Below are 26158 nucleotides of genomic sequence, written 5' to 3'. Positions count from 1 at the left end.
AGTAATGTGAGTAGGGTCGATGGCGGGTTGTATCGTGAAATGGAAGCTCGGTTTCCGAAACCATCGTGCATCATGGGCGCGAAAGTACCCATCGGCAGCCTTTTGGATCACCTTTTGCGCTTCTTCTCGAATTTGCTTGCAAATGTGTATCAGGGCGTTGTATATTGATGGTTTGGGGTAGACAGCCAGTTGGCCTTCTGGTAAGAAGTATTGGTACACCATGCAGCGGAGCTCAACGGGGAGGTCGAGAAAGGAGCGTTCATCTCGGCGTACGGCGGGAAGTGACGAATGGGAAGCGGCAAATCTAGTGTAGTCGCTCTGCAACCCTGTGTTGTCGCTATTATGACCCTTGGAAGGCGTAGAAGCCATCTCGAGGGAGTATCCGGTATCTGTATGCGGATCGTAGTCGAAGTGCAGAAGTCGAGTCGAGGTGGTGGCGCGGGATGGGTATAGGCAGTACGCATTGAATCAATCTGAAAGGTACACAATGGAATAACAGAGCTTTTTCGTTAGGCAGACGTAGTAATCTAACTAACTTGACGTCACAAGATGAATGAAGTCCGCTATAGTTGCTCGAGCGTTAGGGCCTGCTAGGCATCCGCTCCCTGCACTTCCTTCTTCCTTACGTTTCTTAACGTACAAAAAGGCTGGAACTCTATAGAAAACCAGAATTCATTACATACAAATCACTCAACCATCTACTCAGGTTGAAGATCACTCACCAACATGACAGAGCAAGCCGTGGCAGTTGCTACCCCGGATGGCCTCTCACCCACATCTCAAACCAACAAACTCATGACGCCAGCTCCATCCGTCGCACTTGATGCGCCCAGTTGCTTTCTTCAGCTGCCCGCAGAACTGCGGTTCCTAGTATACTCATATCTTTCGCCATACTCCTCGACCGATCGAAAGCACTTCGGCAAAACCCAGCACCTCGACCTCATACAAACATGTCGCCGAATCCGAGAAGAAGCACCACCGGAAATTCACAAGGCCGCTGAAGGTTTCTACCGTGACTACGAGAAGAACTGGTATGAAAAATACAGCGAGAGCATTCACATCAAGAAAGAACTCTCTTGGGACTGTGTGAGCGTGGAGAGAGGACATTTCCTTCGAAACCACGATGTTCCGCTACACGAACTACCTTTCCGACAAGTGGATGTCTGCGTCCCAACAACCAGAATGTTCAACTTGCAGGTAGATATCTTGAATGATTTTAGCAGACAGGTGCTTGAATCGAGACCGAAGGTGCGATCTTCGTGGGTTTGCTTGATAATAGGCGGAAAATGGTTCTCGAAAGATTCGTTGATTTAGTGGTGGATTCGAGCATAATGCTCGGGAAAGACTCGCAAATGAAGAGAGGCGCAGTACCCGCGTGATGCTCAAGGTATATAAAGCACTAAGAGAGGGACAGGCTGGAAGGGTCTTCGGAAGTACGAAATGGGTCGTGCGCATGGGGCATCATATGGTATCGAGGGTAAATTATCATAGGCAAGAACGATGTAAGGTTAGGGTAGACTATGTCGACGTTTCATTATGACATCACGACAACTTCTAATATATCATGGCGTCATCTACTACTTCTTAGCATAACTGTGGTAGTTATCAACAGGAGCGACCTCCTTGACGCTCTCCCAAATCTGCTCAATGCCCTTGACCGCCTCATCGCTAAGCTTGCCCTTCTTCAAGCTCTGCGCAGTCTGCTCAGCCTGAGCAATCTTGCTGGCACCGAAGATGACACCATCTTCGTCTCCCTCAAGCGCGCTGTGGTAGGCCATCCAGCGGTATGCGAGTTCCGCCTTGGTGACACCCTCCTTCTCGGCGATCTCGTTCCACTTGATGAGCGCCTTGCGCATGGTCTCGTTATCGTACAGCTTTCCGTACATGTTGCCCATGGCTTGCTCGTTGAAGCGTCCGGCGCCTGCATCGAGGTCTGCTGCGGTCTTAACCAGGAAGCCACCAGCAAGGGGTGAGTATGCGTAGAAGTGCATACCGAGCTTGCGGAGTGTGGGGAAGAGCTGAGTTTCCAAGTGTCGGGCAACAGGGTTGTAGTTACCCTGGTAGACCTGCGGGAGTGGGTAGCCCTTGGCCTTCGCGATGTCGTAGACTTGCTGAACTTGCTCGGCCGAGAAGTTGCTGAGGCCAAAGCGGCGGAAGATGCCCTTCTTGTACACCTCGTTCATGCCCTCCAGGGTCTCCTCAAAAGGAACGGTTGGGTCTGGAGCATGGATATAGAAGATGTCGAACTGGTCGATCTTGGCACGCTCAATAGATTCCTGGCAGTACTTGATCACAGTGTCCTTTTTGAGTTCACCGGGCGGACCAAAACCGCCAGGGAGCTTGGTGTCGATAATGAAGTCCTTGCGCTTCTCGAGTTGGCCGATGGCAACTTCGGATCCAGCATAGAGACGTGCGGAATCAATGTTCTTGACGCCGTTGGCAAGCAAAACATCGATGAGTTTGGCACGGTCTTCTTGCGTGTTGAAGTACGCAGTGTCTGAGAGCGCAGCTCCTCCGAAGACTGATTTGACCATGGTGATGGGTGATGGAATTCGATTTTGATTCGTGGGGATTGGTTTGTGATGTTTAGAGTCAGACAAAAGCTTCAATGCGTAGGAGAATTGATAGCGGGGAAAGCACGAGCGATGATGTTGATGATATAACCGATGATGCAGGGGAGGAAGCCGCGGTTGAGCTGTTGATAGTTCCTTCCCAACGCATCTCTTTCATTGACTTATATACCCAATACAGCAGGCAGCAGCTCGCGTCTTTCTCCTAGAATGCCGAGCGAGTCAGCATCCACATTACAAATGTTCATATATACCAGTCGTCCGATGATGCCACCAACACAATGCGTATTCTTGGCAAGACGTGCTCCACTTATCCCCGACCCCTCCTCGGCAGGAATTGCACAATGGCCCCGCTCAACCACTCTTACGCATGTGCGTACGGAAATAACGGCCCCGGCACAGACAGTTACATCAGTCACGTGTCCATTGTGCAATTCAACTAAACACCGAACGAATGTAAAGTTCATTCATGTATTTGGGTACAGGCGATGGCGCGATGTGAGATGTTGCACTCACTTCCGACACAGACATACCTGCGGCCTTGGGCGGGTCGCAAGCTTAGCCAACTAGTGATACGTATCATTCTGCATGGGTCGAGTGGTCCGTAACGGCGGACGAATAGTGAACACCAAGACAAACTAACCGGACCCAATACTCAAGGCGACGTGGTATCACAGAAGGATCTAGAAAGTGTGTGTTGCATTGTCGTGCAATCTCAGCAATGCATTCTAACATTACAAAGAGTGGAACATCTAACACGCATTTCCCTAAAGCGTCCAACACGCATCTCCCCAAAGCGTAGTCTCACTTGCGAAATCAATGTGCGATCTGACTACCGGTCGGATCGGACAAAACATCGTATGGACGTTCTCGTCCGCTCGGTCATGTTGCATTAGAGGAACGATACCCTCCTTGCCAGATGTGCAGCCTACAGAACGTGCGTACAAGTTGGATGAGTCGAGTGGAAGTTTGAGAGAGTGAATGAACGTGTTATTGATGTGCTCATCGAGATAGATGTGGAGCCGAAGCAATGATGAGCGATCTGTTAGCCTTACGATAGACTGCTGTCTTTAGTACCGTGCCGCATCGCATGATCTCTCTTTTCACGCGCTTACTACCACAAGTGAAGCGCCTAGAAAGAGAGATCATGCGATGCGATGCGGTGCTGATCAAGACTAGTACATTCTCTTGCAAAGGGATTACGATGGCCCGGAGGCCATGTCTGTCCAGCCACCATCCGCTCTCCAAACTCCTGCTTTCGTGTAATCCCCCCTTCCACCGCCTCTTATATAAGCGAATCGAAAGTATTCGTTCACGCCTTCCATGTGTCTAGTCCACGTCCAGCTTTCCTCCATACGGTCAGCGTATTCATGGTACCTTTCTACATCATTGACCAGAACGCTCATTCCATCATAAGGCTCAGGGAATGGGTATTGCCAATCGAAGGTGATGTTGGGCCTCAGATGGTGGAGATTGAAGTTGTTGTGGATGATAGGCGCAGTGATGAGTGGGAGTACGGTCCCGATGGGCGCGTCACCACGAAGTGCGCCAGGCGTCTCGAGGATACTGGCAAAGCCCCAGCGTGCGGTCCCGTTGATGAAGAGGCCGATCAAAATGCCTTGGAAGAGAAGCGAGGGGCGTGTTTGCATGGATGTGCCAGGTACAAGGAGTAGGCCGAGGATGTAGTGGTGGATGCGGACGTTCATCCTTGGTATGGCAACAAGTGCCAGGATGCCAGCCACCAGAATGCCGTAGAGGGCAAGGTAACGCGGTAGACGACCTTCGACGCGGAATGACCATGCCTGTCCCAGAGCGATGACGAAGAGGGTGAGGACGATAATGATAAGCGCAGGAATAGCGCCTGGCTGGTTCTTGATATCGTGGGGTGTAAGACGCTCTATGGGAATCTTGTCGAAGGTGTAGTTGTTCAGAGCGCCGATCCAACATCCTCCGAGCCAGAGGATGGTTTTCTCTACTTGTGCGTGAAGACCTTGCAGTTGGCGACGCACTGCAAACCGGTAGACAGCATACATGCAGAATGACGCGGGAAGGAAGCGTGACAGAGCAATACTGATTATGGAGTAATAATCAGTCAAGTTGGGAGGGTCAGATGCCAGTGCAACGTGGAAGAAGACACCGACAAAGATGGAGGTAAAGAAGACGGATGGTGAGGTAGTAAATAAAGACAACAGGATGGTAAAGGTCAGCGATACGCCTAGTAATGGCCACCGCAAGTCGCGACATTTGGCTGCCGTACCGGGCAAAAAGGAGAAGGAGCGCGGGAAATACGAATCAAAGCCAATGCTCTTGATGTGTCTCCTGTTTACGCTGGGGTAGTCAGTCTTCTCGCCAACCTGCGCAACAACTCCACAGCCACCCGACGCGTCATTTATGAAGCCAGCATGGATAGCAGCCCCGCAGATGAAAGAGTCGGCGCGGTAATATGTGTTCTCCAGCGTGTTTTCCTCGTCGGTGGGTCCGCCAATAACCAATGGACGATAGTTGACATTCTTGTCACCAACAGCATGTGGATTAAGCAATTGCACGCGTTTACAGTTTGCGGGGCAGCGGAAAGGCATGGTGCTGTTCTCAAAGGGTCGACATAGATCGCCGTTGAGCCCGCAGCCATTGCCATCGTCCCAGAAGCGATCCGTACACCGTATTCGCACGGGGCTGCCATATCCAGGAATGTCCGCTGCAAACGCGCTACGATGCAGGACCAAGCCAAAGGTCAGGATCCAGCAGAAGTAGAAAAAGACCAACAGGCCGATCTTTTGTCTTCTCTCAGGAAAATAGTTGTTCAACAACTGGATTGGCGCAGTCTGTATCTTGGGGAAGAAAGGGTGTATCTTCCAGGGTCGGGGCGGTTGTGGACCCTTGACCCATACGACAACATTGTTCCATACACGTTGCAACCGCGGCGGGATGTACTTGTTGGCGTAATAGGGCTCTTGTGGGGTGTCGTGCTCTTGACCGGATGTCTCGGGAGTCGCGATGGCGTCGGCTGACTCGGCAGGAAGTGTCGTCGCGTTTTCGTCGTCACGGTAGGCTTGCGGAGGCGCGCCCTCGTCGTCGAGGCTTTCCCGCGGCTCCATATCGTAGATGGATGCCAGCTCGTGGCGGGATCTCGTAGGGGACGACACTTTGGTAGTGAATAGGATGACGATGCGCCGAGGCTTAACGGATGCTTATCGATAGGAATGCGCGTAGAGATGTGCGACGATGGGTGATGGTTAGAAAAAGACTCAAAAGAGAGTCATGTACAGGACAAGGTGAAGGGGGGAAAGACTTGAGAATATACGAACGAAGGCGAAGGCATGGCAATGGCAAGGAAAGAGCTCTGGGGAGCTTCGGGACCTGCATGATGCGGGCCTGTGGAGTGCCCACGTTCCGGCTTCACGGCACTGAGACGCTAGGTAAGATCGGCCTCCGAGTATAAAGCTTCCAAAGCTTGGGGTGTCGGCGGCAATGGCAGTATGCGAAGGCTCACGCGCCGATAGAATGGGAATTATCATGCTTGCTCTCATCTCAGGTTGTTCGGGATGGCTATTCCCAGCTGCAGCTCCCACGTGTGGCTCAACGTGGCTCAACGTGGCCTAGCCAGCTCATACGGCTTCCCGTTTGGTGATGAGGTCACCGTTCTGGCATTTCTAATCAGCGCCTTATCGGTCCCTCGGACCATTCGCCTCGGGCGACGGAGCGACTCCATACCCAGGAATATCCCCATCGTCTTTTACCTCTTCGTATGCGATTGTTTGTATTGGACGATCTTGTTGACATTGTTGCATTTGACGCGTCCGCGTAAACTTTATCCGCACACCGCTGCAGTGCCACGATGGCGCCGTACAACTCTGACCCGAGCTCTTTCCCCGATCCAGTGGATCTTACGCATTTCCTGTCACGCAGCACGAGAGCGCGCGAAGCTTCTTCTGTCAAACAGTTTTACAAGTACTTCCAGATTCCCGGGATCGCCCAATTAGCTGGAGGTATGCGCGCGCCTGACCAACCGTTTCGCCTCAGATTACTGATTCCGTCCAGGTCTCCCCAACGATCACTATTTCCCCTACGACACGCTCGAGGCCAGAGTCGCACAGCCGAACCGATGGCAGCCAACGCCAAACAAGCCCGTCGATCCGCCCGCCGACGATCCCCCGACCACCCAACTCGCGAAGACATCCATCGCAGAGCGTAAAGAGAAGGAGCCACCTGCGTCGCGCCTCGTTGTGCCCAAGTACTCCAATGTGCCAGATCCCCTGCGCATGATCGACCTGAAGTCTGCGCTGCAATACGGCCAGGCTCTGGGATACCCCGCACTATACCAGTTCATCCGACAGTTCACAAGGGAGAACCTACATCCTTTCGTCCCATACAAGAACGGCCCAGAGGTCATCTTGACCTGCGGATCTACCGATGGCTTTTCCAAGACGCTGACAGCGCTCAGCAATGAGTGGTCGGCTGAACATGACCCTGTCGATGAGAGGCCAGGGCTGCTGTGCGAGACTTACTGTTATATGAACGCCATCCAGACCGCCAGGCCACGAGGCTTCAACATTGCGCCGGTAGCCATCGATGACGAGGGAATGATGGCACATGGAAAGGGAGGTCTGCAAGATGTTCTAGAGAACTGGGACTACTCAAAGGGCCGCCGCCCACATGTCATGTACACCGTCACCATTGGCCAGAACCCGACATCAGGCACCTTGTCGGTACAGCGCAGAACCGAGATTTACGCTCTCTGCGTCAAGTACGACATCATCATCGTTGAGGATGACCCATACTGGTACCTGCAGTACCCATCCTCGTCGCCCAGCAGCGTTCCTCCCAAGCCTACCAAATCTTCTGGCTTCGAATTCCTGGACAGTCTCATTCCTTCATACCTCAGCGTAGACTACCAGGGTCGTGTTGTTCGTCTCGACACCTTCTCCAAGACGGTAGCCCCCGGGTGCCGTCTTGGTTGGATCACCGCGCAGCCTGCACTCGTAGAACGTCTCCTCCGCATTACCGAGACTTCGACCCAGCAGCCCTCAGGCTTCGTGCAGTCCATGATGGCAGAACTACTCATGGGTCCTCAAGCCTCGAACGACCCTGGTAAAGGCGGCGCGGCCGATGGCAGTGGCTGGAAAGTGGATGGATGGGTGCGCTGGCTAGAAGGCCTCCGAGGCAACTATGAGCGTCGCATGCAGAAGATGTGCGACACACTTGACGCTGGAAAGGAAGCTGTAAAAGCTGGCCGCCGAAGGAGTCTCGTCGACGTCGCTGACGAAGAGGATGACTGGGCTGTGGTCGAGAAGACGCAGATCTACTCCTTCGTTCGACCTCTTGGCGGCATGTTCGTGTGGGTGCGCTTCGACTTCGCGTCCCACCCGCTCGCCAAGCAAGTACCTGCCGCCCGCCTTTCTAGGGCTCTGTGGGTCTTCTGGACCTCGAAACCCTACCTATGTCTCGTAGCTCCCGGTACAATGTTCGCAGCCAACGAGGAGATCAAGGCAATGGACAGCTTCAACTGCTTCCGGTTGTGCTTCGCCGCATGCCCTGCGGAAGATGTAGATGATATCAGCAAGAGGTTTGTAGATGGCGCGCAAGCATTCTGGAGGATTAAGAGCAAGAGTAAGATTGATAAATTATTGGAAGAGGAGGTTGCGGGTGTGGATCACGTTGCGGGTATGGCCGTATTGACCGGGATGTGTTAACGGATTTTCAAATATACATTAGGAACGCTATATACAACCAAACTTGATGGTGGAGTCACGCTATGCACTCCCGTTACTCGCTATTTTTACTTGGAGACCTTGGCGTCCGCGATGATGACGTCGGATGCCTTCTCAGACAACATGTAGAGGGGAAGAGCCAGGTAAGTGCCGGGAATCTTGGGGAAAGCGGAAGCATCGACGACACGGAGACCCTCGACGCCACGAACCTTGAAGTTGCCGTCAAGAACAGCCTTCTCGTCATCGTCGGCACCAATAGGGCAAGTGCAAGAAGCGTGGTGGCCCCAGGACTCGTACTTGGCAAACTCCTTCCACTGCTCGTCGGTCTGAACCTGCTTTCCGGGCCAAACCTCCTTGAACTTGCCGTCAAGAGGAATGAGATCCTCAAAGACCTCGCGACCGTACTTCATTCCCTCAACAAGGGCGTCCAGGTCCTCGTCACCGCCGACAGCGAAGTTGCGCTTGCGGATCTCAGGCACATCTTGGGGATCAGCGCTACGGAGGGTAACAGTACCAGCGTTGTTGCGAGACTCAGCCTTGAGAGTGAGCCAGGTCCAGGCGTCGCGGCCAAGGGTGGCGTTGGCGAAGAAGTCGGGGTAGTATCCGTTGAAGTACGCGGGCCACCCAGCGACGAAAAGATCAGCGTTACCGTTGGGGGAGTTGCTAGCCTTCTTGGTGATGGCAAGCGCGATACCGTTGGTGGCGTAGACACCCTTTCCGATTCCGAGCGTGCCAGTCTCCCACTTCTCGAGGCAGGGGTCGTGGTCACCTTCAAGGAACGTGCAGCCGTTGAGAAGAGAAATCTTGCTTGGTGCTTGACCGATGACGGGGATTTCGTAGCGATCCTGGAGGTTGGTGCCGACACCAGGGAGGTCCTTGACGACATTGATGCCGAATTGCTCGAGTTCCTCCTTGGGACCAACGCCGGAAAGCTTTAGGATCTGAGGGGTGTTGAATGCACCAGCTGACAGGATGACCTCGCGAGTAGCAGTGACGGATCCCTTTGTTCCCTTACCAGCAGCAGAGCCGGACTGACGCCTTGGGTCAGCGCCGTAGAGAGACTTTCCAGTCAAGAAGCTGACACCAGTAGCCTTGGGTGTGGTACCGTTCTGGTTGAAGTCGACGTTGGTGACGAGGGTGTTGAGCTGGATGTCGAGATGGTACTTGCGGCTTCCATCCCGGTTTTTCGCGTTGATGACTTGGTGAAGGAAGTCGACGGGGCCAGCACGCTTATACTCAGGAATCTTCATGGCAAGAGGAACCTGCCACATGCCCTCGGCGGAATCGCGGTTGGCGCCAGGGTTGTTGATGTCGCGGAGCAATACCTGACCGAGGCCAGTAACGGTGGTGATGAGCGAAGAAAGAAGGTTCTTGCCCATACCAGTAGCAGCAGCCAGGACGAGGGAGATGACCTTGAGGTCCTGAACGATCAAAGTAAGGTCGGTCAGTGAGGTCTCGAGCCATCCGGAGAATCCGTGTCCAACAACGCTGTTGGGTAGGTAGCGCGACTTCTCCAAGCGGGTGAAGTACTTGCGCATGTTGCTCGGTGCCCAAGAAGAATCGCCAGTGATGGACTGGAGGTACTCCCAGTCACTCTCGTATGGGTATACAGTGATGAGGGCATTGTGAACAGTGCAGCCTCCGAGCGAACCAACACGGGGGTATAGAACACCGAGGGGTTTGGCGCCGGCAGGAGGGCTGGGACCAGTGTACCGGGTGCCGTCGGTCAACTCATAGGTGAGCTTGGTGTCCCTCCTCTGCTCTTCTTCGTCGTCGAAGTGCTTGACAAAGTAGTCCCATCGCATGGGCTCATACTCGGCGGCAACGGAATGCAAGACGGGCACGTTGTACTGAGTGGTGTTGGTCTGGTCATCACCGGCCTCAAGGAGAAGGACCTTGTGGCCAGCAAGAGCTAGCCTGGCTGCGAGAGGTGCACCGCCGGCACCAGATCCGACAACGACATACTCGTAGTCTTCAAGAGTGGTGGTGTTGGTAGCGCTCACAGCACGCTTGACATTCTCGCCGCGGTAAGGAGTGTGCTCGGCGCCGTCGCTATCGTCTGATTAGCACCCATTCATTGATATTGGCACGTGATAACATACATGATGCGTGCAGAAGTGAAGTTGGTAAGTAAAGAGAGGACGGCAAGAGCCTTAATGACAATCATGGTGACGGAATTAGAGGTAGTAAAAACCTTGCAAAAAAGAAGAGACAAAAAGCAAAGGACTGGATATACAACGTCGTTGCGAGAACGAGTGTGGAGAGAAAGCGACGAGGGCTTCCCTGTGAAAGCTTATATTGGCATGCAGGACAGCCTTGATCAACCATCACGAAGCGCCACCGGTAGTCGCGGTACACGTGGTGAACATTACGATCATCGACCATCTACCCCTTTGGTCCTTGACATTTCACGAATGCGACCTGCGGCTAATCCTCCCCCTACAGGTCAGCCTGTTCTTACCGCATGAGGATGGTAGTACAACCCGTGCGCTAGTGGATCCAGGCGCATGGTAGAAAGGCTTCCCATGTCGGACGGCATCCTCGCTCGCACTGACAAATGTGACGAATGCGAGGCTCTCGAGTCAGCGAAGGACAGAAATTCTCCTAGCTGCAGGTCAAGAGATTGAGCGGGGAGACGAGGCGTTGTTTGAAGCTAGACCGAACTTCCACCCTGGGCGCACTGGAAGTCGGGCCGAACCTGGCTGGCGTAAACTTACCTCCATGTAGCAAGGAAACTCCCGCGAGATAGCTAAACTTTACAAGTCAACGATCAAAGTTAGAATGTAGCCGTCGTCTAGCTTGAATCTCGCTCAATCTGGATATCTCATGATAGTCGTCGCTGCTGCATCCAATACATGCACCTTGGCATCCTTCTGAACCTCTTCTGCCGGCGGCACGCCTCGTCGCTACCGTACACGGTAGTTACGACTGCCCAACGTACGCCGCAAACGTCATCGGATAACCACGCCGCGAAAGTCTCCACCTCAAATTTCACAATCCAAGTCGATCGAGGGCTCCAGCGCGGCCACAAGAGGACGCCTCGAAGGTAACGTACCTGTATCGATCGTAATCCATGCACGACTCCACTATGCACGTGCTAGAATCGACTTGGCGGTCAGGGTGGGCCTCAAGGGTCTATGGACGAGTAAGAGTCAGCGCCTGTAGCTCCAGAGGATTTCCATCACCAACAATGTCCATCGCAGCCAGCTTCCGACGTGTGCTGGAAAGCATCCCCGTCCGCATAAGCACGGCAGAATGTCTTGGTAGTTCTGCGAGCCGTCTCCAGGGATTCTCGACGACACCGACTGTGCCAGAGACGACTTCTGAAGGGCTTGTCAAAATGGGGGAAGGTGCGCGGTATGTACAAACCCTGGCTCCGTGACCGGGTGTGCAAAGGCAGTTCCCCAGCGACTGAATACGGCATTTGCAGAGCAATCCCTTGCTCTCCACCCCTCTCGGTGTCTTTCGTAACCCGACCTGCCAACTCTCCACCGATCCATATTTCGGTATGATTTCCCCTTGGCCCGGGTGAGAACGCTCAAGTGGGCACATTTTGTGTTATCGCAACTCCACACGAGCGCCGTGCAGATTATTTGCTTGGTATTTACTGTAGTACATAACCTACTACCTTCAAACATTCGTACGAAGCGTTGTCCGAAGCCAGCCGCTGTCGCCCTTTCCTCAGCTCTATCATTTTGCCTTTCTTTTACGACACCTGCACATGATATTTCCCAATGCGGTTAAGAACTGTGGTAGCTTTTCTTGGGGCCTTCGTGGCTGCCGTTCATGCTCAGAACCCGCTTGAGGCTCTGGCGGCACACATGCCAAAGTGCGCTGTATGTGTTCTTATATGAAGACTGTAACTGAACTCTTGTCTGACATATTGGTATAGCTGGCATGTTTTATGGAAGAGCTTCCCAAGTCGACATGCGCCACAGACCTCACCTCGCAGTGCTTATGCACCAACACTGCCCTCAATCTTGCGGTAGCCGCCTGCTCCCAGAAGACATGTACGATCTATGAGCTTATGCGTGAGTATACCCTCGTAACGTGCAGGCCGCATTCTTGGATACTGATGCGTAACAGAGACCAAGAATATCACCAGCACTGGTTGTGGAGCACCTGTTCGTTACAAGGGTGACTCCTTCATGGCTATTGGCATAGCTGGAGCTGTTGTCGCTATATTAGCCTTCATCCTGAGAATGGCCGCTAGTATAGGCAAGAAGGGCCGCCAGGTATCATGGGACGACTTGACGATGTTTATTGTTGTCTTGATTGCTGTACCTCCCGCGGTCTTTACCCATTTCTGTAAGACGATTTCGACAAACCTTTGGCCGCCATTTCACTTACAACGTTACAGTGGTTAAAAACGGTCTTGGACGAGACATTTGGACTCTCAAAGCTGACCAGATCACCAACGTCCTGTTCTACTACTTCCTGGGAGAAATCTTTTACGTGACTGGCCTTGGTGTTTCCAAGATCTCGATTCTCTTCTTCTACCTTCGCGTCTTTCCGGCCAAGAGCTTTCGAATCCTTACTTACAGCGTCATGGGCGTCTGTGGGGTCTACACCGTTGTATTCTTCGTCGTCACCCTCATGCAATGCCGGCCCATCAGCATGGCTTGGGATCAATGGGATGGACTCCACGAAGGCAGCTGCAACAACATCCATCTCCAAGGCTGGATCGCGGCCGCTATCAACATCTTCCTCGACGTGGTTGTGATGGCGCTCCCGATGAAACATCTAGCAGCGCTGAACATGGGTATCAAGAAGAAGGTCATGGTCATGTCCATGTTTGGTGTCGGTATCTTCGTCGTCGTCATCTCGGTCATTCGCTTGGAATCCCTCATCCACTTCTCTAATACGCAGAATGTCACCTGGGATTACGTCGACGCCGGTCTATGGAGTCTTATCGAAATCGACGTTTCGATCGTCTGCGGATGTATGCCTGCTCACCGGCTATTGATCGCCAAGTTCTGGCCGAAGATACAGTCGACAATCGGAGCAAGCAAAGCCCTTTCGACGAAAGGTTCAAAGTTCAACAGTACCAACAACACGACCATCAGCTCTACGGCCCCCGAGAAGTCAGTCCGTCTCTCCATAAAACCGAAAGCAAAGGACGAGAACAACTTCATTCCATTGGACGACATGGACGACAACAGCGATCGAGCCATGTTGACGAAACGGGACACCGAACGAGACTCTAGGGGTTGGATCGTGGCAACACATGAGGTGGAAGTCACGCACAGGAATGCTTCGGTGGTCACAGAGAACGCCAATGATGGTAAGCCCCAGGACTGGAACAAGCCTCCTATGATGGGAAGAGAACATGTATGAGTCTTCATGGGCAATATTGGTGTTGTAGCCACTTGGCGTCGACACAAACGGAGTACAGGCGTCACAACCAAGGATATCCCATAGACCGTATCTTCAGAGAACTGTATAATGTACTATATCTTCTACACACCTTCGGTCTTCTCGTCGCTCCCGCATTTCGAGACATCATGTTCAACGCTCTCAACATTTCGGGCATATTGCGTGTACGTACGACATGATTACATTTTCCAGTCCGATGAAGTCACGTCAGTGAGTGGCATGACTAGAGTCCAGGCTGGATCTGGACTCAGACTAAGCGCCGAACTCGGTCGTGAACGACAGTAGCGCGTGGATGCAATGGGTGCGATCGTCCACAGAGTGAAGCCAACAGGCCGTGCTGGGTTCAGAAGCTAGGACGCGGGGAAAGGAGCGTTAAGCCGCTCAGGGCCCACAATGCAACCACGACAGGGATTCTACCAAGGACAACCCTTCTCGAAGACCACTCGTACCAAGGGGGGGTTCAACATCTGCGCGTCCCACTGAAAATGCCAAAATTTTCGCCACTTATCTCTTCCGACATCTTTGCTTCGGTGCTTCTCGAAGGCGTCAGGTGGGCCTTCGACATTACGTATGTACGTTCATCCGAAGGATCTCCGCCAAGGCATTTAATGATTACATATGTGTCGTACTATGCTACCAAACTCCAAGAAGAGCGATCACGAAAAGTGAGTTATCAAAAGTTATGTATGTTATATGCAAAAGCGCGGTTGGCGACAGCATCAACCTTGGAAGCGTTGAGGGAGCCGGAGCGGACCGCAGGGGTAAACTCACAACCTTCGGTTTTCTGGATACAGATAAGCTTGGCCCCAGTTGAACGGGCCGTTTAATTAATCGGACCTTCACACTGCGTCTCCACTATTGGCGATCTGCCTGCTCTTTCCTTTTCTTTCGAGCCCTGGCATCGGGTGTAATTGTTTCAGACCACGTTTCGGGTATCGTCAGCCTTGCTCCTTTTCAACATCCCAAATCGACTGTGTTGGATCTTCTCGTCTAGTCCTCTTTCAGTCCTGTCCCTGGCATAAGTGGAGTCAAAACTCGGTGGCATTTACCGTGCCGCGGTCGTTCATGGTCTTCCCCACGATTCTCCTGGGATTGTTTAATGATGATAGTCGTTGCTTCTCTGCCTGGGCAAACAAAGTGGTTAGCTTGTCACTTTGCCAGAAATCCTCCGATGCAATCGAACGCTCAGCTATGCCACATCCGCATTCAGCAGTTCGTCCGCGTCTCACCGCCGGCTCATCTCCATGTGGCTTACGCTTACATGATGCTCGTAGACACCACCATCTAATTACTATTCCCTTGACTCTCTTTGGCTGTTTGTCTCACAGGTATCTTTTCGAACCATTCCGCTCGCTATGAAGTTCTCGCTTTCCCTTCTCACCCTCCTTTCGGGCAACATTTTTGCCAATGCCTTTCCTTCATCTCTTCATCACAGACACCTCGAAGGCCTCACTCCCGAAAAGCTGAATGCGGCTATTCGATCGGTGGAGGAGTACAAGCATGCCAAGAGACTTCTCGTTGATGTAAAGAAACCCATTGACATCACTGGCAAACACGCCTTCCAAGCTCCCAAGAAGGACGACCAGCGCGGACCGTGTCCTGGACTCAATGCTCTGGCTAACCATGGATACATCTCTCGTGATGGTGTCACCAGCTTCGTGGAAGTGGTGGCGGCCATCAACCAAGGTTCGTCTGATGCGTCTCAAAGTAGACTGGCCAATTCTAACACGCGTGATATCCAGTGATGGGCATGGGCACAGAGCTGGCTCTCGTTCTCGGTATCATGGGTACTGTCTGGACAGGAAACCCACTATCGTTGGATCCTGGTTTCTCCATCGGAGGCCCCACTGCTGGCACGAACAACATCCTAGGAAACCTGCTTGGTCTTCTCGGTAAGTACTATCACTCTGACGTATTCCAGGTGTTCTCATGCTTACGCCCTCCAGGTAAACCTCGAGGTCTTCAAGGTTCGCACAACTGGATCGAGTCGGACTCATCGCTCACGCGCGACGACCTTTACGTGACTGGTGATGCTTGGACAATGAACATGACACTTTTCCGCGACTTCCACGATCGTGCCGATGAGAACGGTGTTCTCTCCATGGATCTGCTGGCCGACCAAGCTGCCCGCCGCTGGGAGTACAGCGTCGCCCACAACCCCAACTTCTATTATGGGCCCGTCACTGGCATGGTCAGCCGTAACGCTGGCTACTTCTTCCTCGGTCGTCTGCTCTCGAACCACACAGCTGAGCACCCCGATGGTGTTCTTACCCAAGAGATCTTCCGCAAGTTCTTTGCCGTCTACGAGTGTGCAAACGGAACCTTGGAGTATCGTAAGGGCCACGAGACAATCCCCGAGAACTGGTACCGAAAGCCGGTGGAGTACGGCCTCATTCCACTGAACTTGGACATCATTTCGTGGGTCGCAAAGCATCCAGTCCTTGGCAGGTACGTATCCAAAATCTTCCACCTTCAGTGTTGAGTGATAGGCTGACATCTCTTGATAGCATCGGCGGCAACACCGGCACCGTTAACTCCTTCACCGGCCTCGATCTCCACAATGTCACTGGCGGTGTCCTTAACGCAGCCTCCCTGCTCGAGAACAACAATCTCCTGTGCTTCGTGTTCGAATTGCTCAAGACATTCCTGCCCAACTCGCTTTCTCCACTGCTGTCGACCCTCGAAGTCCCGATCAGCTTGGTGACGGACACCCTGGCGTCGCCGCTGTTGAGCCTCGCGTGCCCAGCATGGAAGGACATGACCGAGGGTGGCGAGCCGCTATGGGACGGTATACAAAACACCTTTGCTGGTGCGCGCAAGGCGGGTTCAAGCCTCTAGTACAAGCAGGATATGGCCTGCGCCATGCGGTATACCACAATAGTGACATAATTATCTTCTCTTCTCTTGTCTAATATAAGCTATTAACGGGCTGAGCTCGCAAGATTTGGTTGAAGATGCGCAAGCGTGTTTATGTCGCAGTGGACAGCTGCGCTCGCACGAATGCGAGGATTGCTGAGTGAAGATCGTACGCATCAACATTGTGATCGATATCGGCTTTTGCTTACTAGACTACGCTACATATAGCTTGATGAGTAATTGAGGCAGCTGCTTAGGTCCGACAGGAACAGGAATAGGTGGCTGTTGAGATCGTGACGCAGATGTCAGGGCAGAGCGTGAGGTGGTTGGGAGACCCATGGACGCGTTCGCGTCGCGCTGATGAAAGCCTTACCGAATACGGACTAGCGCCTCTATCATGAGCACCTGCATCCATGGATGAAGATCACTCTCTTGCAGACATGGGAAGCTTGAACATCTTGGTCAGATGCAAATGATGTCTTGCTGTAAAGGAGGAAGGTAATGCTTTACAACGCGTTACCATCAGATTGAGGTGGTGGCGTTGAGGGACCTCAGAGAGCTCACAATGGCTTTGTACACATCAGAAGCGCGGCGAATGCAAATGAGATTGCGCGCTTTTGCAATGTCTTGTGTTTACCTTTGCGAAATGGTAGTAATCATTCACGATGTTTGGAAGGTTGAATAGTGATGTATTTATCTTCCAAGGTTGCGTACAGAAATCTAGGTACCTACTTAACAAACGCGAGGTCGCTTCCTCGGCTCAACTTCAATTGTAGGCTTTAGCATATCGACACTCCAGACATGCGTGATAAGTATGAGACGCCCGAAGTCGGGACAATCAGGAAAGACGCATTGACATACCAGGAAGCCATCGAGAAAGGACAACGCCTTTTAGCTCTCACAATCGCAGATATCACCGACGGCCCGCCTCAAAGCCAATTCCAGGACGTTGGTGATCTGGAAATGTGGGGTTGGTGTACTTTCACTCTTGCTAGCCCGAATCCCACTCCTGCTACGAACCTAGTACGAGCCCTAGGCCCTACCCTCAAGTCTTCTCCCACCACAGCTGGTATCCTTACTAATCACGACGACACCGTTACGATCGACGGTAAGACCTATCCAGCCACCATGGCGCATATTCACAGCGTAATAGAACCCGAGGCCGGTATCTTGTTGGCAGAATGCAACACGACGCCGGAAGCAATGCTGAATCCATGTAGGAATCTAGATCCAGCGACGTTGGTACCCAAACTCCCAGAGCTGCGACATTGGTCCGATGTTGCTTTCTTGCAATGGAAGGATGTATGTACTAACTTTGGGTCTCGGTATATGCCAGAACTAAGACTTGTAGTAAGATACCAGGTTCTCAATGCGAACACACGAGCCATCTGTAGCATCACCCTTGCCTCTCTTCGTAAACAACGGCAGGAAACAGCTAAGCCAGGAATCTCGTATGACTCCTGGCTTCCGAGATGGCCAGGTATAGCTTTCCCAATAGAGTCTGAAGAGGCGATGGCGTTATGCGGCACACCCAATGGAAGTGGCGTACTGCATTTGCTCGCTCAGCATAAGGCAAAACTGGGCTACAAGACTATTCAGGAAGTATGCTTGTGCTATGAAGATGAAGATGAAGATGAGAAGGGGTTGCGAGAAGTTCCGACTCTGATATTCCATGTCGAGGATGTTTGAGTAAAGTTAGGTAGCGAGGCCGTAGTGGGGGTCGAGTACAGAGGGACTACATTAAGACCTTTGTAAAAGCATCGCCTAGTCCCCTCCCCACAAGCCATTCCTCGATTGCCTTCATATCACCTCTATTTACTCTTTGACCGCGTCGCTCACCGACTGTGTCGGTTATTTCAGTCATGTCCGGAAAGACCCGCCTTTCACATTGCTCTCGATGTCGCTCGCTGACTTTCTTGTGATGGGCCGGTATGTCGCCCCAGCTTTCCGTTTTGATGTACTTCATGTAATCATCGATACTTTGTGATCCGCCTTCGACGCACAGAAGACCTGGCTTGCCAGCGTAAAGAAAGCCGGTCAATTGGTAAGAAGGAGCGAACTTGATGAAATCGTCGCGCTTGGAGCGTGTGCTGATCGATGGGAAATAGAACCAAACTCTTACCAGCGGTCCAGCGTCCACAGTAGCAAGATCCAGCCCCAGTTCTGTCGTCTCGATTTCCATCAGGTATTCGACTGCAGCTTCTCTGATGTACTCAATTTTACTGAGCAGATCTTCATCTTCCGGAATGTCCGACGTCAACCGCGACGTGGCGGCCTTGTTCATCCATTGCGGTTGCTGCACCCGAACCTTTACCGACGGTGGGTCTAAAGGCGGCTCACTACCGCTAAATGCGAAAGGTACCCCGATATCCAGACGCAATGTCCTTGAGTTCGACGACTCTTCGTTGGGCGTAGATACTGGCAGGTCAAGGATGACTGGGATGACCGGCGTATATTTGGCTGCAGATCTGGACCGAGCATCATCGGTATCGCGCAGGATATCTAGTATTCCCTGAGAGTTCTCGTCGAGTATGATCTCGTCAGGGTACATTGCCAACAAAAGCTCAACTTGGCCAATTTGAAGCTCTATCAGATCGGCTGGTAAGATCTGCCATTGTTGCATGTCTGTCATCATTGCACGATAGATGATGATAGAATTCCTGGAGGTCGGAAGTAGTCGGAGGGGGCTGCGAGATAGAGTGAAGTTTGATGCAGGTGTGACAGGCAAGAAGACGCGCACTAGCGGAAGAGCGAGGTCGGCGTCAATTTTCGGCCACCAGCCACAGGGTGAGCCACAACCGCCACCCGCATCCGGATTGTGAAAAGAGAAATCAGCATCAAGTATTGCACAATGATTTCGATCTAGATTCTATTTTTATTTTCAACAAAAAAGCCTGACCGCTATGCAGGTGGAGATGCCTGAGCTTATTAGCCTTAGTTTCGTCTTGTTCTCTTTCCCCTCCACGTACCTGCCACATGTCGATTATCACACTCGACGTTCCGTTCCTTCTGAGGACGCCTACAGCAGCCACATCGTTCAACCACGCAGCAGTTCCGTTTGTGTCGGTTTCAAATTGTCCTCGCAACATCGTGGGGGCACCATCCGCAGCGGGTGGGAGTCCTATCGTCTGAACGTATATGAAGGTTCCGTCATCGGTCTGGATATTGTATCGGGCGTCTGGTCGGAAAGCGCCTTGCGCGTCCGTAAGGCGCCAGTCCGCGCCGAGATTGAGAACTTTGCCTTACAAGATGTGAGTGACATGACGTCATGATACATAAGAGCACGAGGCACGAGCTGTCGAAGAGATATCCCAGCCTTCTCTCATGATCTTTGAAACACGATGACATGTTTAGGCCAAGAGGACTACTCACCACTTATTCTTGGGCCCTTGAAAGTGCCTCCAACGATAGGGATGACTATGCGTTCTTGCCCGGTTGGAATAGAACCGAGCGAGAATCTTTCTCCCAGGAGCGCTTCCATGTGGTAAATTAGGGTCATCTGAGGTGGTTCTGGTACGCTTTGTGCCATTGTGAAGGTAGTAACAGCAGCAAGTGCAGTGATTGGGGTGAAGAGTCGCATGGTGAAAGCAGCGGTAACGTTGCTAGGTACTAGTTGGAAACTCTAAACGCAACGACATCATAGTCGCATAGCCAGAATATATACATGTGCTACAGTGCGGTGACAAGCTTCCATGCCGTCGCCAGGTACCGAAGATGACGTACAGCTTTAGGTTCCGCGTTCCTGCAGCAACCCCGCAATCGGCAATTCCTTTAGATCTACCCCAAATTAAGATGCCGGCTCATTTTCCACCACATCCCATGGGGAAAATTGGTCCCCCGTCGCATCGCATTCACTCACTTCGTCATTGACTACCGTTACCGACGGGAAATACGTTGTCGCGCGCGAAGATGTCATAACACAAGAGCGGTCTGCTATTCTCTCGTACTAGCCCGTGCCCAAGTGTGCCATCCTTCTGCACCTGCCGATCAGCAATGCAATCGATACGTGGCCCACTGCATCACGAAGACACGCCGACACCCGTATGAACGATAGAACGAGCATCAGGAAGGTCAATACCATGGCGCAATCGTTCGGCGCCCGACGTCTTTAGCTCTGTTGCGCAATCGCAAATCTACCGGCAGCCCTACCCGGTCGAGGCGGCTGGACACCACTGATCTTCGAAAGAATGCGCCGAGTTCCCAAGGTACGCTGCCATGCTTCACCTCAGTCTCTCCATAGCTTGCGAAACAGCTTGCCCGCTGGTTGGTTAACATAGCTGTAATGCACCTATCCAAAGAGGCGAGCACAAAATCTATGGGAAAAGATGAATACCTACCTAGGTGCCTCCCAACCTAGAAGTACACGTTGCCTTGGAAGCTCGTTGACTTTATCGCAACCCAGTATTTCAGTTTGTACCTTGAATAAGGCGCGAGGCACATTCCCTCTCTACCCATGATGCCCCAGCTCCATGGCATCGAAATTCACGCTTGCGGCCCATGAGCTGCTAACACGACACTCCAGGCTATATATGGTCGAAGCGGCACAAGTATGAGCATGCCTCATGGTTGCGAAATGATTGGACAGGCTCGCGCGCGAAAGCCAGAAGGTCCCATGATCACGAACAGGGCCCACCTTCAAGACGACTACCACCCACCTGTGTTATCTTTGTGGAGAATTTTCTTCACGACACGGCCTTCAATCGTGGCTCGAACGTCCAGCCAAGGCATCGTGGCCCACAAGCTGGACGGTGATCATTGCCCAGGCGTCAATGGGCTCAAATTCCAAACCGTGGCGACGCCCCTCAACATCACCCTAGGGTTGTTACGAAGCACAATCTTGTCCAAGAAAAAGATGAGCTATCGGGTTCTTCTCTCTATTGTCTCCCTGTGCAAGAAGGTAAGACGTCTCAAGCAAGTGACGCAACCTATAAATTTTCCCCGGCCGAATTTCCTTCACGATGTGGATATACCGCCGCGCCGGCCCGACCAGATCTCGTAGAATGCTTAGGCCATAGCATTTCGAATACAGTGGCTAGCGAATGTGACTTCCCCTTTGAAAGCAGCAAAATCAATTAAGGTCGTACTGTTCGAAGAAAAACCCGACTTCTTCGTTGCTCATGACTGACTGGCTGCATCGCTATCTCAGTCTTGCCAGCGAACTTTCACTCACCAACCAGACGGCATGCGTTAAGCAGACTGGTGTTTGTATCCATGCGTAGCAGCGGTGAAGCTGCTATCGCTAGCCACGGTATTGCTTCGGAGAGGGTATGGTTGAGTACTATTTTACTTCGTTGTGGAGTAGGCCAACTCATGTGCAATATGAATAGGTATAAAAGCTACAGGTTATGAATCATTCTACGATCAACTCTCCCATCACCTTACAAAACATTCCACAAGCACGCAGCAAAAGCAGCAATGAAGCTCTCTTCTTTTATCACCCCTGTTTGCCTCTTGGGCGTAGCAGCATCAGTCGAAATGACTCAGTACTCCACAGGATCCGGGGTCGAAGTGGGTTTTGAGTCCTTCGTCAAAGAGTACGATATCCCATGATTCTCCCGTAAACGGCAAGAACGACTAGAGCACTAACCCAAACTTGTAGGCTCTACGCCTCCGCGGAGGACCCGTCCGCTACAAGCACTTTTACCGATTTCTTCACACCCAACGGGCAGCTCATTGTTCTTGAGAACACTGCCACTGGCGCTGAAGAGATTGTCGCGCTGAAGGAGGAGCTTCTCCCCGTAGCAGGCAACAAGCTTTGGAATCATCTGCCCAACGTGACTACTGTCGACTCGGAAACGAGCGCAGAGAAGACATACCAGGTGCTTGGTGTTATCGAGACGAGATACGATGGTGGAAACTGCTCTCAGGCCTAGTACGTTCCAAAGTCACAACTCCGTGAGCATTGTACTAGTCTGATGGAGTATACTAACGATGCAACTCCCGCAGCTACTCGACCCGCTTTACCGTTACCAAGGACGCCAGCGGACTACCCCAGCTCACACCCCACAGTGGAAGCCTCGTCGCGTACGACGATTTCATCGTGAGCCCATCAAACACGCCGACCGATATAGCTTGTGGGGCTTAGTGTGAGCGCTGGGGGGCGCGGCCCACTGACCAAGATCTTTTCGCGAATTCGATTTGTACGCAAAAGGCATGGATATATTGCTAGCAAAAGTAGAGCACGTCACGTATTTAGTCTCATGTTATAGAATCACATTGATACTGTCTGTATTCAAGCAATCAAAGCGGCTCTAGCGCCATTTTCGTACCAAGATCGACTGAACTGATGAATGCCTACCCAGCGTGGCAATATCGACCGTATGCGTGTCAAGCTCACACTGGCTAGATTTATCACTACATCGCTGTACATGTAGACGTTGATAACAAGACGACCCGTCAACTCACAGCTGTCATTCCAGCTCTCACAATGATTGGTGTTCATAGTAAATATCATTCCATATTTGCTGATCTATTCTTTCCCACCAGTAACCCAGGCACCAAAAGTAAAGCAAGTCTCACAGACCAACCCATGTCCTCCAAAGACATGGTCAAGACGTCCGTGCGCGACAAATATGTCGTACTCGAAGAGGCTCCGCAAGGCTTCCACGGTGGCAAACAGAACGTCGGTGTCTACGTTGTGAAGTATCGCCCTTTGAACGAAACATGCGTCGAAAAGCGCGTGACTGCGTACCAAAATGGTGTCCATTCGATCCACAGCGAGATTGCCACCATGGAACAATGCCGGAATCATCCAAACATTGTATCAATCATGGATAGCGACACAGCAGATCTTGATCACACGTATGGTTCAATCTGGATGCAGCACTGCGAGCTCGGTTCTTTGGATGCGCTAATTATGCGGTACAAAGAACGCAAGATGCATCTCCCAGACGAAGGTTTCTTTTGGAAGGTTTTCTGGGATATTTCACAGGCTCTCTGCTATCTTTGGACGGGTCAGGATTACAAAAAGACACGCGATTACGCTATGCAGGGCCGACCAGTAGAGGGCCGCGTGCGTGGTTGGAACGCCATTCGTCATCGCGATCTAAAGCCAGCCAACATCTTGATGACATGGCCTAGACCTCTAGCTGACGACACGATGAATGGATACCCGATTATAGTACTCTGCGACTTTGGCTGCAGTGTAAAGTCTACGGATATTAATTTGAACAACCAAGCCGCAAAGATACTCGCTTGGGAAAACGTAGCCTTCGAGCCTCCGGAGTCTACCTACAGCGAAAGAGGAGACATATATGCACTCGGTCTGATTTTGCTCTGCCTGGGACAAATGCGACAGCGTCCCAACATGGATGTTCTCGATCCAGAGTGCGATCCAGTAGGATACTCTAATTACTTCCAGTTGGAACTCGGGTCGCTAGTTGGGGAATGCTTGGAGCCTGATCCAAGTGACCGACCGGATCAAGAAATTTTACCTGTGGTGGTTTGGGAAGGTGGCGCTCATACAGTGGCGGCGACGGGAAACCACTGCCAAAATGGGCGTTTGAGTAGATTCACGTATGTGATAGAGGCTCTCGGCATTTGGGTTGAATATGTAGGATTGTGAACAGAAGTGAATATGTACAAATTTATGAAGTCAACAATAGCGAAAATGGAGTGCTCGGCGATGTGGAGTTAATTGCCAGCAAGTTTCGTGATCGGTGGTGTGTTTGGGTAAAAGCTTGCCGGCATCGTAGGAATAGGAATGGGACTGGCTGTACCAAACGCAGTCTGGAGGTTCTCTTTCATAGTAGGTGCAGAGTAACCAGTGGGTGCGGCAGTTTGAGTGCTGGTAGTGGCTGGATAAGCGCTCCCACTTCCCTTCTTCAAGCAAAATCCGCTACCGTAACCATTCTGGCATTGATAGATGTTGTTGCTGCCTTTCTCAGTCCACATAGCCAGATCCTCAATGGTGATGTCTGTGCAAGGCGCCTTTTCTGCGCAGACGACTTTGACAGGCCCGCGGTTCAGACCGTATTCGACTGTTCCCTTCCAATTTTTAAATGTCATGTTGCTCAACTGCACGCCATTGCCAGCAATAGTGCTCATCGAAGCCCACTTTTGGTCGATATCTAGAGACCAGGCGTTGCCGTGACCGATGAAGTTCTCGAAAACAACATCTTCGACGTAGCCGCTACCACCGTTAGACTTGACCATCATCATCTGGTTAGATTTCCAGGTGTAGATGTTCTTGTATACAACGGAGGAGATGGCTGTGTCAGCGCCGAGAGAGCCCATGGCGCAGCCACCGCTCCAGTTGCAGTAGATGCTCTCAATTAGGACATTCTTGGAAGGCGACTTTACGGTAACGCACTCGTCTTTGTTAGTCACCATGATGTCATGTACCCAGCAGTTGGTACAGGTGACATCGACACCGTCGAGACCACCCCAGTCGCCTCCACGGATCGCCATGTTGTAGGCTTCGCCGTTCGTGCAGTTGTTGATTACGAAGTGGAACATGGGCGCGTCGACAAGAACTATGTCGTGGATCCCAAAGTTGTTCGATTTCTCAATGCGAAGAAGACGCGCGCCATTTCGCTTGCCGTTCTTGTGGTCTTGGTAACCATTGCCTGCAATTGTGATCAGCACTGTGACGGAACATGACCGATCTCGAATAGCATCCTTGCGTACCTTGAATAGCACCCTTGCCAGTGCTGCTGAACATCTCGAAGTCGTTGGCATTCCTGATGAACAGCATATTCCCAGCTTCGGTACCCGTGCGATAGATGATGCCGTCAAGCTGCAGCGCCCACGCCTTGCCACCCTCAAACGTAACCCAGGTGTTCAAGGCATAGTCTCCGGAAGGAACAACGACAGTACCACCTGCCTTGCAAGCAGTGAATGCCTTGAGAAGGGCTGGTCCAAGATCTGTGGACTTATCCGCTTTCGCGCCATAATCCATAACGTTGCAGCTCTTCTTAGCCGTTTTGGCCGCGTGAGTGGTTAAAGGCCCGACCTTGCCCGACAGCTGTGCGAGTGCCGGTGCAATAGCAGCCGCCGCAAGCAGAAATTGCGAAAAATGCATCGTGAATGAAAGACCTGCTCAACAGGAACGAATGACTGGAGTGAAAACGAGCGACAACGAAAACAAGACTGAAGAGTGAGAAAATCGAAGCCTGAGAGTAGAGTGGGATATACGTGGATGGTGAGGCTAGACACGAAGGCCATCTGCAAATCCTAGCACAGATCGATGCCAATCTCATGTCCCTGGTGGGCCCGCAGAAATGATAGCGCCCCTATGTTGCACCCCCGGAAAATCCAAAGGCTGCGACGAGAAGCACCACGCTGCCATTATGTTTACTGATCCAGCAGACCGTATTGGCGCCATGGCAGTATGCTTATCCCCCGTGGAAGGCAGATAAATTGTCCGAAATTCCCAAAAGCATGCTAGAGCGCGCGTCAGCTCATCTATCGCGAACACGCCTGAAGCAAGCGAGCCGACGACCGTCATGTCGGTAATGCTTGTCGTAATGCTTAGTATAAACGTGTTTCAACGTGTGCGCCTCGAACTTCGGTGGCGCAGGCCTTGAGGCCGCTTTGCCTGATTGATTGATGGATTACTATCTGTTGGGTGTTCGTGGAGATGAACAGGTGCGGGACGAAGCCGATGTCGTGAGCTAGGAAGGGATTCGTGGAAACACGGGTTCACAA

General features: G+C 52.0%; 12 protein-coding genes across 12 annotated transcripts; 7 read left to right on the top strand and 5 right to left on the bottom strand.

Moving 5' to 3' along the window:
- Positions 1 to 726: 726 nt before the first annotated feature.
- J4E86_000554 (uncharacterized protein) lies at positions 727 to 1235 on the top strand (the record flags this gene model as incomplete). Its single annotated transcript, XM_051441128.1, has 2 exons — positions 727 to 1086; positions 1224 to 1235. 2 exons carry the CDS (start codon positions 727 to 729, stop codon positions 1233 to 1235), a joined length of 372 nt encoding a protein of 123 aa, XP_051307299.1.
- Positions 1236 to 1577: 342 nt separating this feature from the next.
- J4E86_000553 (uncharacterized protein) lies at positions 1578 to 2534 on the bottom strand (the record flags this gene model as incomplete). The annotated part of the gene is made up of 1 exon (XM_051441127.1): positions 1578 to 2534. The coding sequence occupies one exon, from the start codon at positions 2532 to 2534 to the stop codon at positions 1578 to 1580; it is 957 nt and encodes a 318-aa protein (XP_051307298.1).
- Positions 2535 to 3769: 1235 nt separating this feature from the next.
- On the bottom strand, positions 3770 to 5665 carry J4E86_000552 (uncharacterized protein; the record flags this gene model as incomplete). The annotated part of the gene is made up of 1 exon (XM_051441126.1): positions 3770 to 5665. One exon carries the CDS (start codon positions 5663 to 5665, stop codon positions 3770 to 3772), a length of 1896 nt encoding a protein of 631 aa, XP_051307297.1.
- Positions 5666 to 6405: 740 nt separating this feature from the next.
- Positions 6406 to 8260, top strand: J4E86_000551 (uncharacterized protein; the record flags this gene model as incomplete). The annotated part of the gene is made up of 2 exons (XM_051441125.1): positions 6406 to 6556; positions 6609 to 8260. The coding sequence occupies 2 exons, from the start codon at positions 6406 to 6408 to the stop codon at positions 8258 to 8260; spliced, it is 1803 nt and encodes a 600-aa protein (XP_051307296.1).
- An 86-nt stretch (positions 8261 to 8346) lies between these two features.
- On the bottom strand, positions 8347 to 10445 carry J4E86_000550 (uncharacterized protein; the record flags this gene model as incomplete). Its single annotated transcript, XM_051441124.1, has 2 exons — positions 8347 to 10330; positions 10381 to 10445. The coding sequence occupies 2 exons, from the start codon at positions 10443 to 10445 to the stop codon at positions 8347 to 8349; spliced, it is 2049 nt and encodes a 682-aa protein (XP_051307295.1).
- A 1737-nt stretch (positions 10446 to 12182) lies between these two features.
- Positions 12183 to 13615, top strand: J4E86_000549 (uncharacterized protein; the record flags this gene model as incomplete). The annotated part of the gene is made up of 3 exons (XM_051441123.1): positions 12183 to 12309; positions 12365 to 12586; positions 12639 to 13615. 3 exons carry the CDS (start codon positions 12183 to 12185, stop codon positions 13613 to 13615), a joined length of 1326 nt encoding a protein of 441 aa, XP_051307294.1.
- A 1394-nt stretch (positions 13616 to 15009) lies between these two features.
- Positions 15010 to 16492, top strand: J4E86_000548 (uncharacterized protein; the record flags this gene model as incomplete). The annotated part of the gene is made up of 4 exons (XM_051441122.1): positions 15010 to 15340; positions 15397 to 15546; positions 15601 to 16102; positions 16162 to 16492. The coding sequence occupies 4 exons, from the start codon at positions 15010 to 15012 to the stop codon at positions 16490 to 16492; spliced, it is 1314 nt and encodes a 437-aa protein (XP_051307293.1).
- Positions 16493 to 17311: 819 nt separating this feature from the next.
- Positions 17312 to 18199, top strand: J4E86_000547 (uncharacterized protein; the record flags this gene model as incomplete). The annotated part of the gene is made up of 2 exons (XM_051441121.1): positions 17312 to 17812; positions 18011 to 18199. 2 exons carry the CDS (start codon positions 17312 to 17314, stop codon positions 18197 to 18199), a joined length of 690 nt encoding a protein of 229 aa, XP_051307292.1.
- Positions 18200 to 18245: 46 nt separating this feature from the next.
- Positions 18246 to 20039, bottom strand: J4E86_000546 (uncharacterized protein; the record flags this gene model as incomplete). The annotated part of the gene is made up of 3 exons (XM_051441120.1): positions 18246 to 19118; positions 19480 to 19751; positions 19883 to 20039. 3 exons carry the CDS (start codon positions 20037 to 20039, stop codon positions 18246 to 18248), a joined length of 1302 nt encoding a protein of 433 aa, XP_051307291.1.
- A 1946-nt stretch (positions 20040 to 21985) lies between these two features.
- J4E86_000545 (uncharacterized protein) lies at positions 21986 to 22595 on the top strand (the record flags this gene model as incomplete). Its single annotated transcript, XM_051441119.1, has 3 exons — positions 21986 to 22044; positions 22110 to 22382; positions 22457 to 22595. The coding sequence occupies 3 exons, from the start codon at positions 21986 to 21988 to the stop codon at positions 22593 to 22595; spliced, it is 471 nt and encodes a 156-aa protein (XP_051307290.1).
- Positions 22596 to 23039: 444 nt separating this feature from the next.
- On the top strand, positions 23040 to 23889 carry J4E86_000544 (uncharacterized protein; the record flags this gene model as incomplete). Its single annotated transcript, XM_051441118.1, has 2 exons — positions 23040 to 23836; positions 23871 to 23889. 2 exons carry the CDS (start codon positions 23040 to 23042, stop codon positions 23887 to 23889), a joined length of 816 nt encoding a protein of 271 aa, XP_051307289.1.
- Positions 23890 to 24142: 253 nt separating this feature from the next.
- Positions 24143 to 25532, bottom strand: J4E86_000543 (uncharacterized protein; the record flags this gene model as incomplete). Its single annotated transcript, XM_051441117.1, has 2 exons — positions 24143 to 25077; positions 25139 to 25532. 2 exons carry the CDS (start codon positions 25530 to 25532, stop codon positions 24143 to 24145), a joined length of 1329 nt encoding a protein of 442 aa, XP_051307288.1.
- Positions 25533 to 26158: the final 626 nt, after the last annotated feature.

Source organism: Alternaria arbusti (genome assembly GCF_024043155.1).
Source record: "Alternaria arbusti strain BMP 1465 chromosome Unknown scaffold_1, whole genome shotgun sequence".
Taxonomy (NCBI): domain Eukaryota; kingdom Fungi; phylum Ascomycota; class Dothideomycetes; order Pleosporales; family Pleosporaceae; genus Alternaria; species Alternaria arbusti.
The sequence above is the reverse complement of the archived record's forward strand: the minus strand, read 5'-3'. Positions and strand labels throughout refer to the sequence as shown.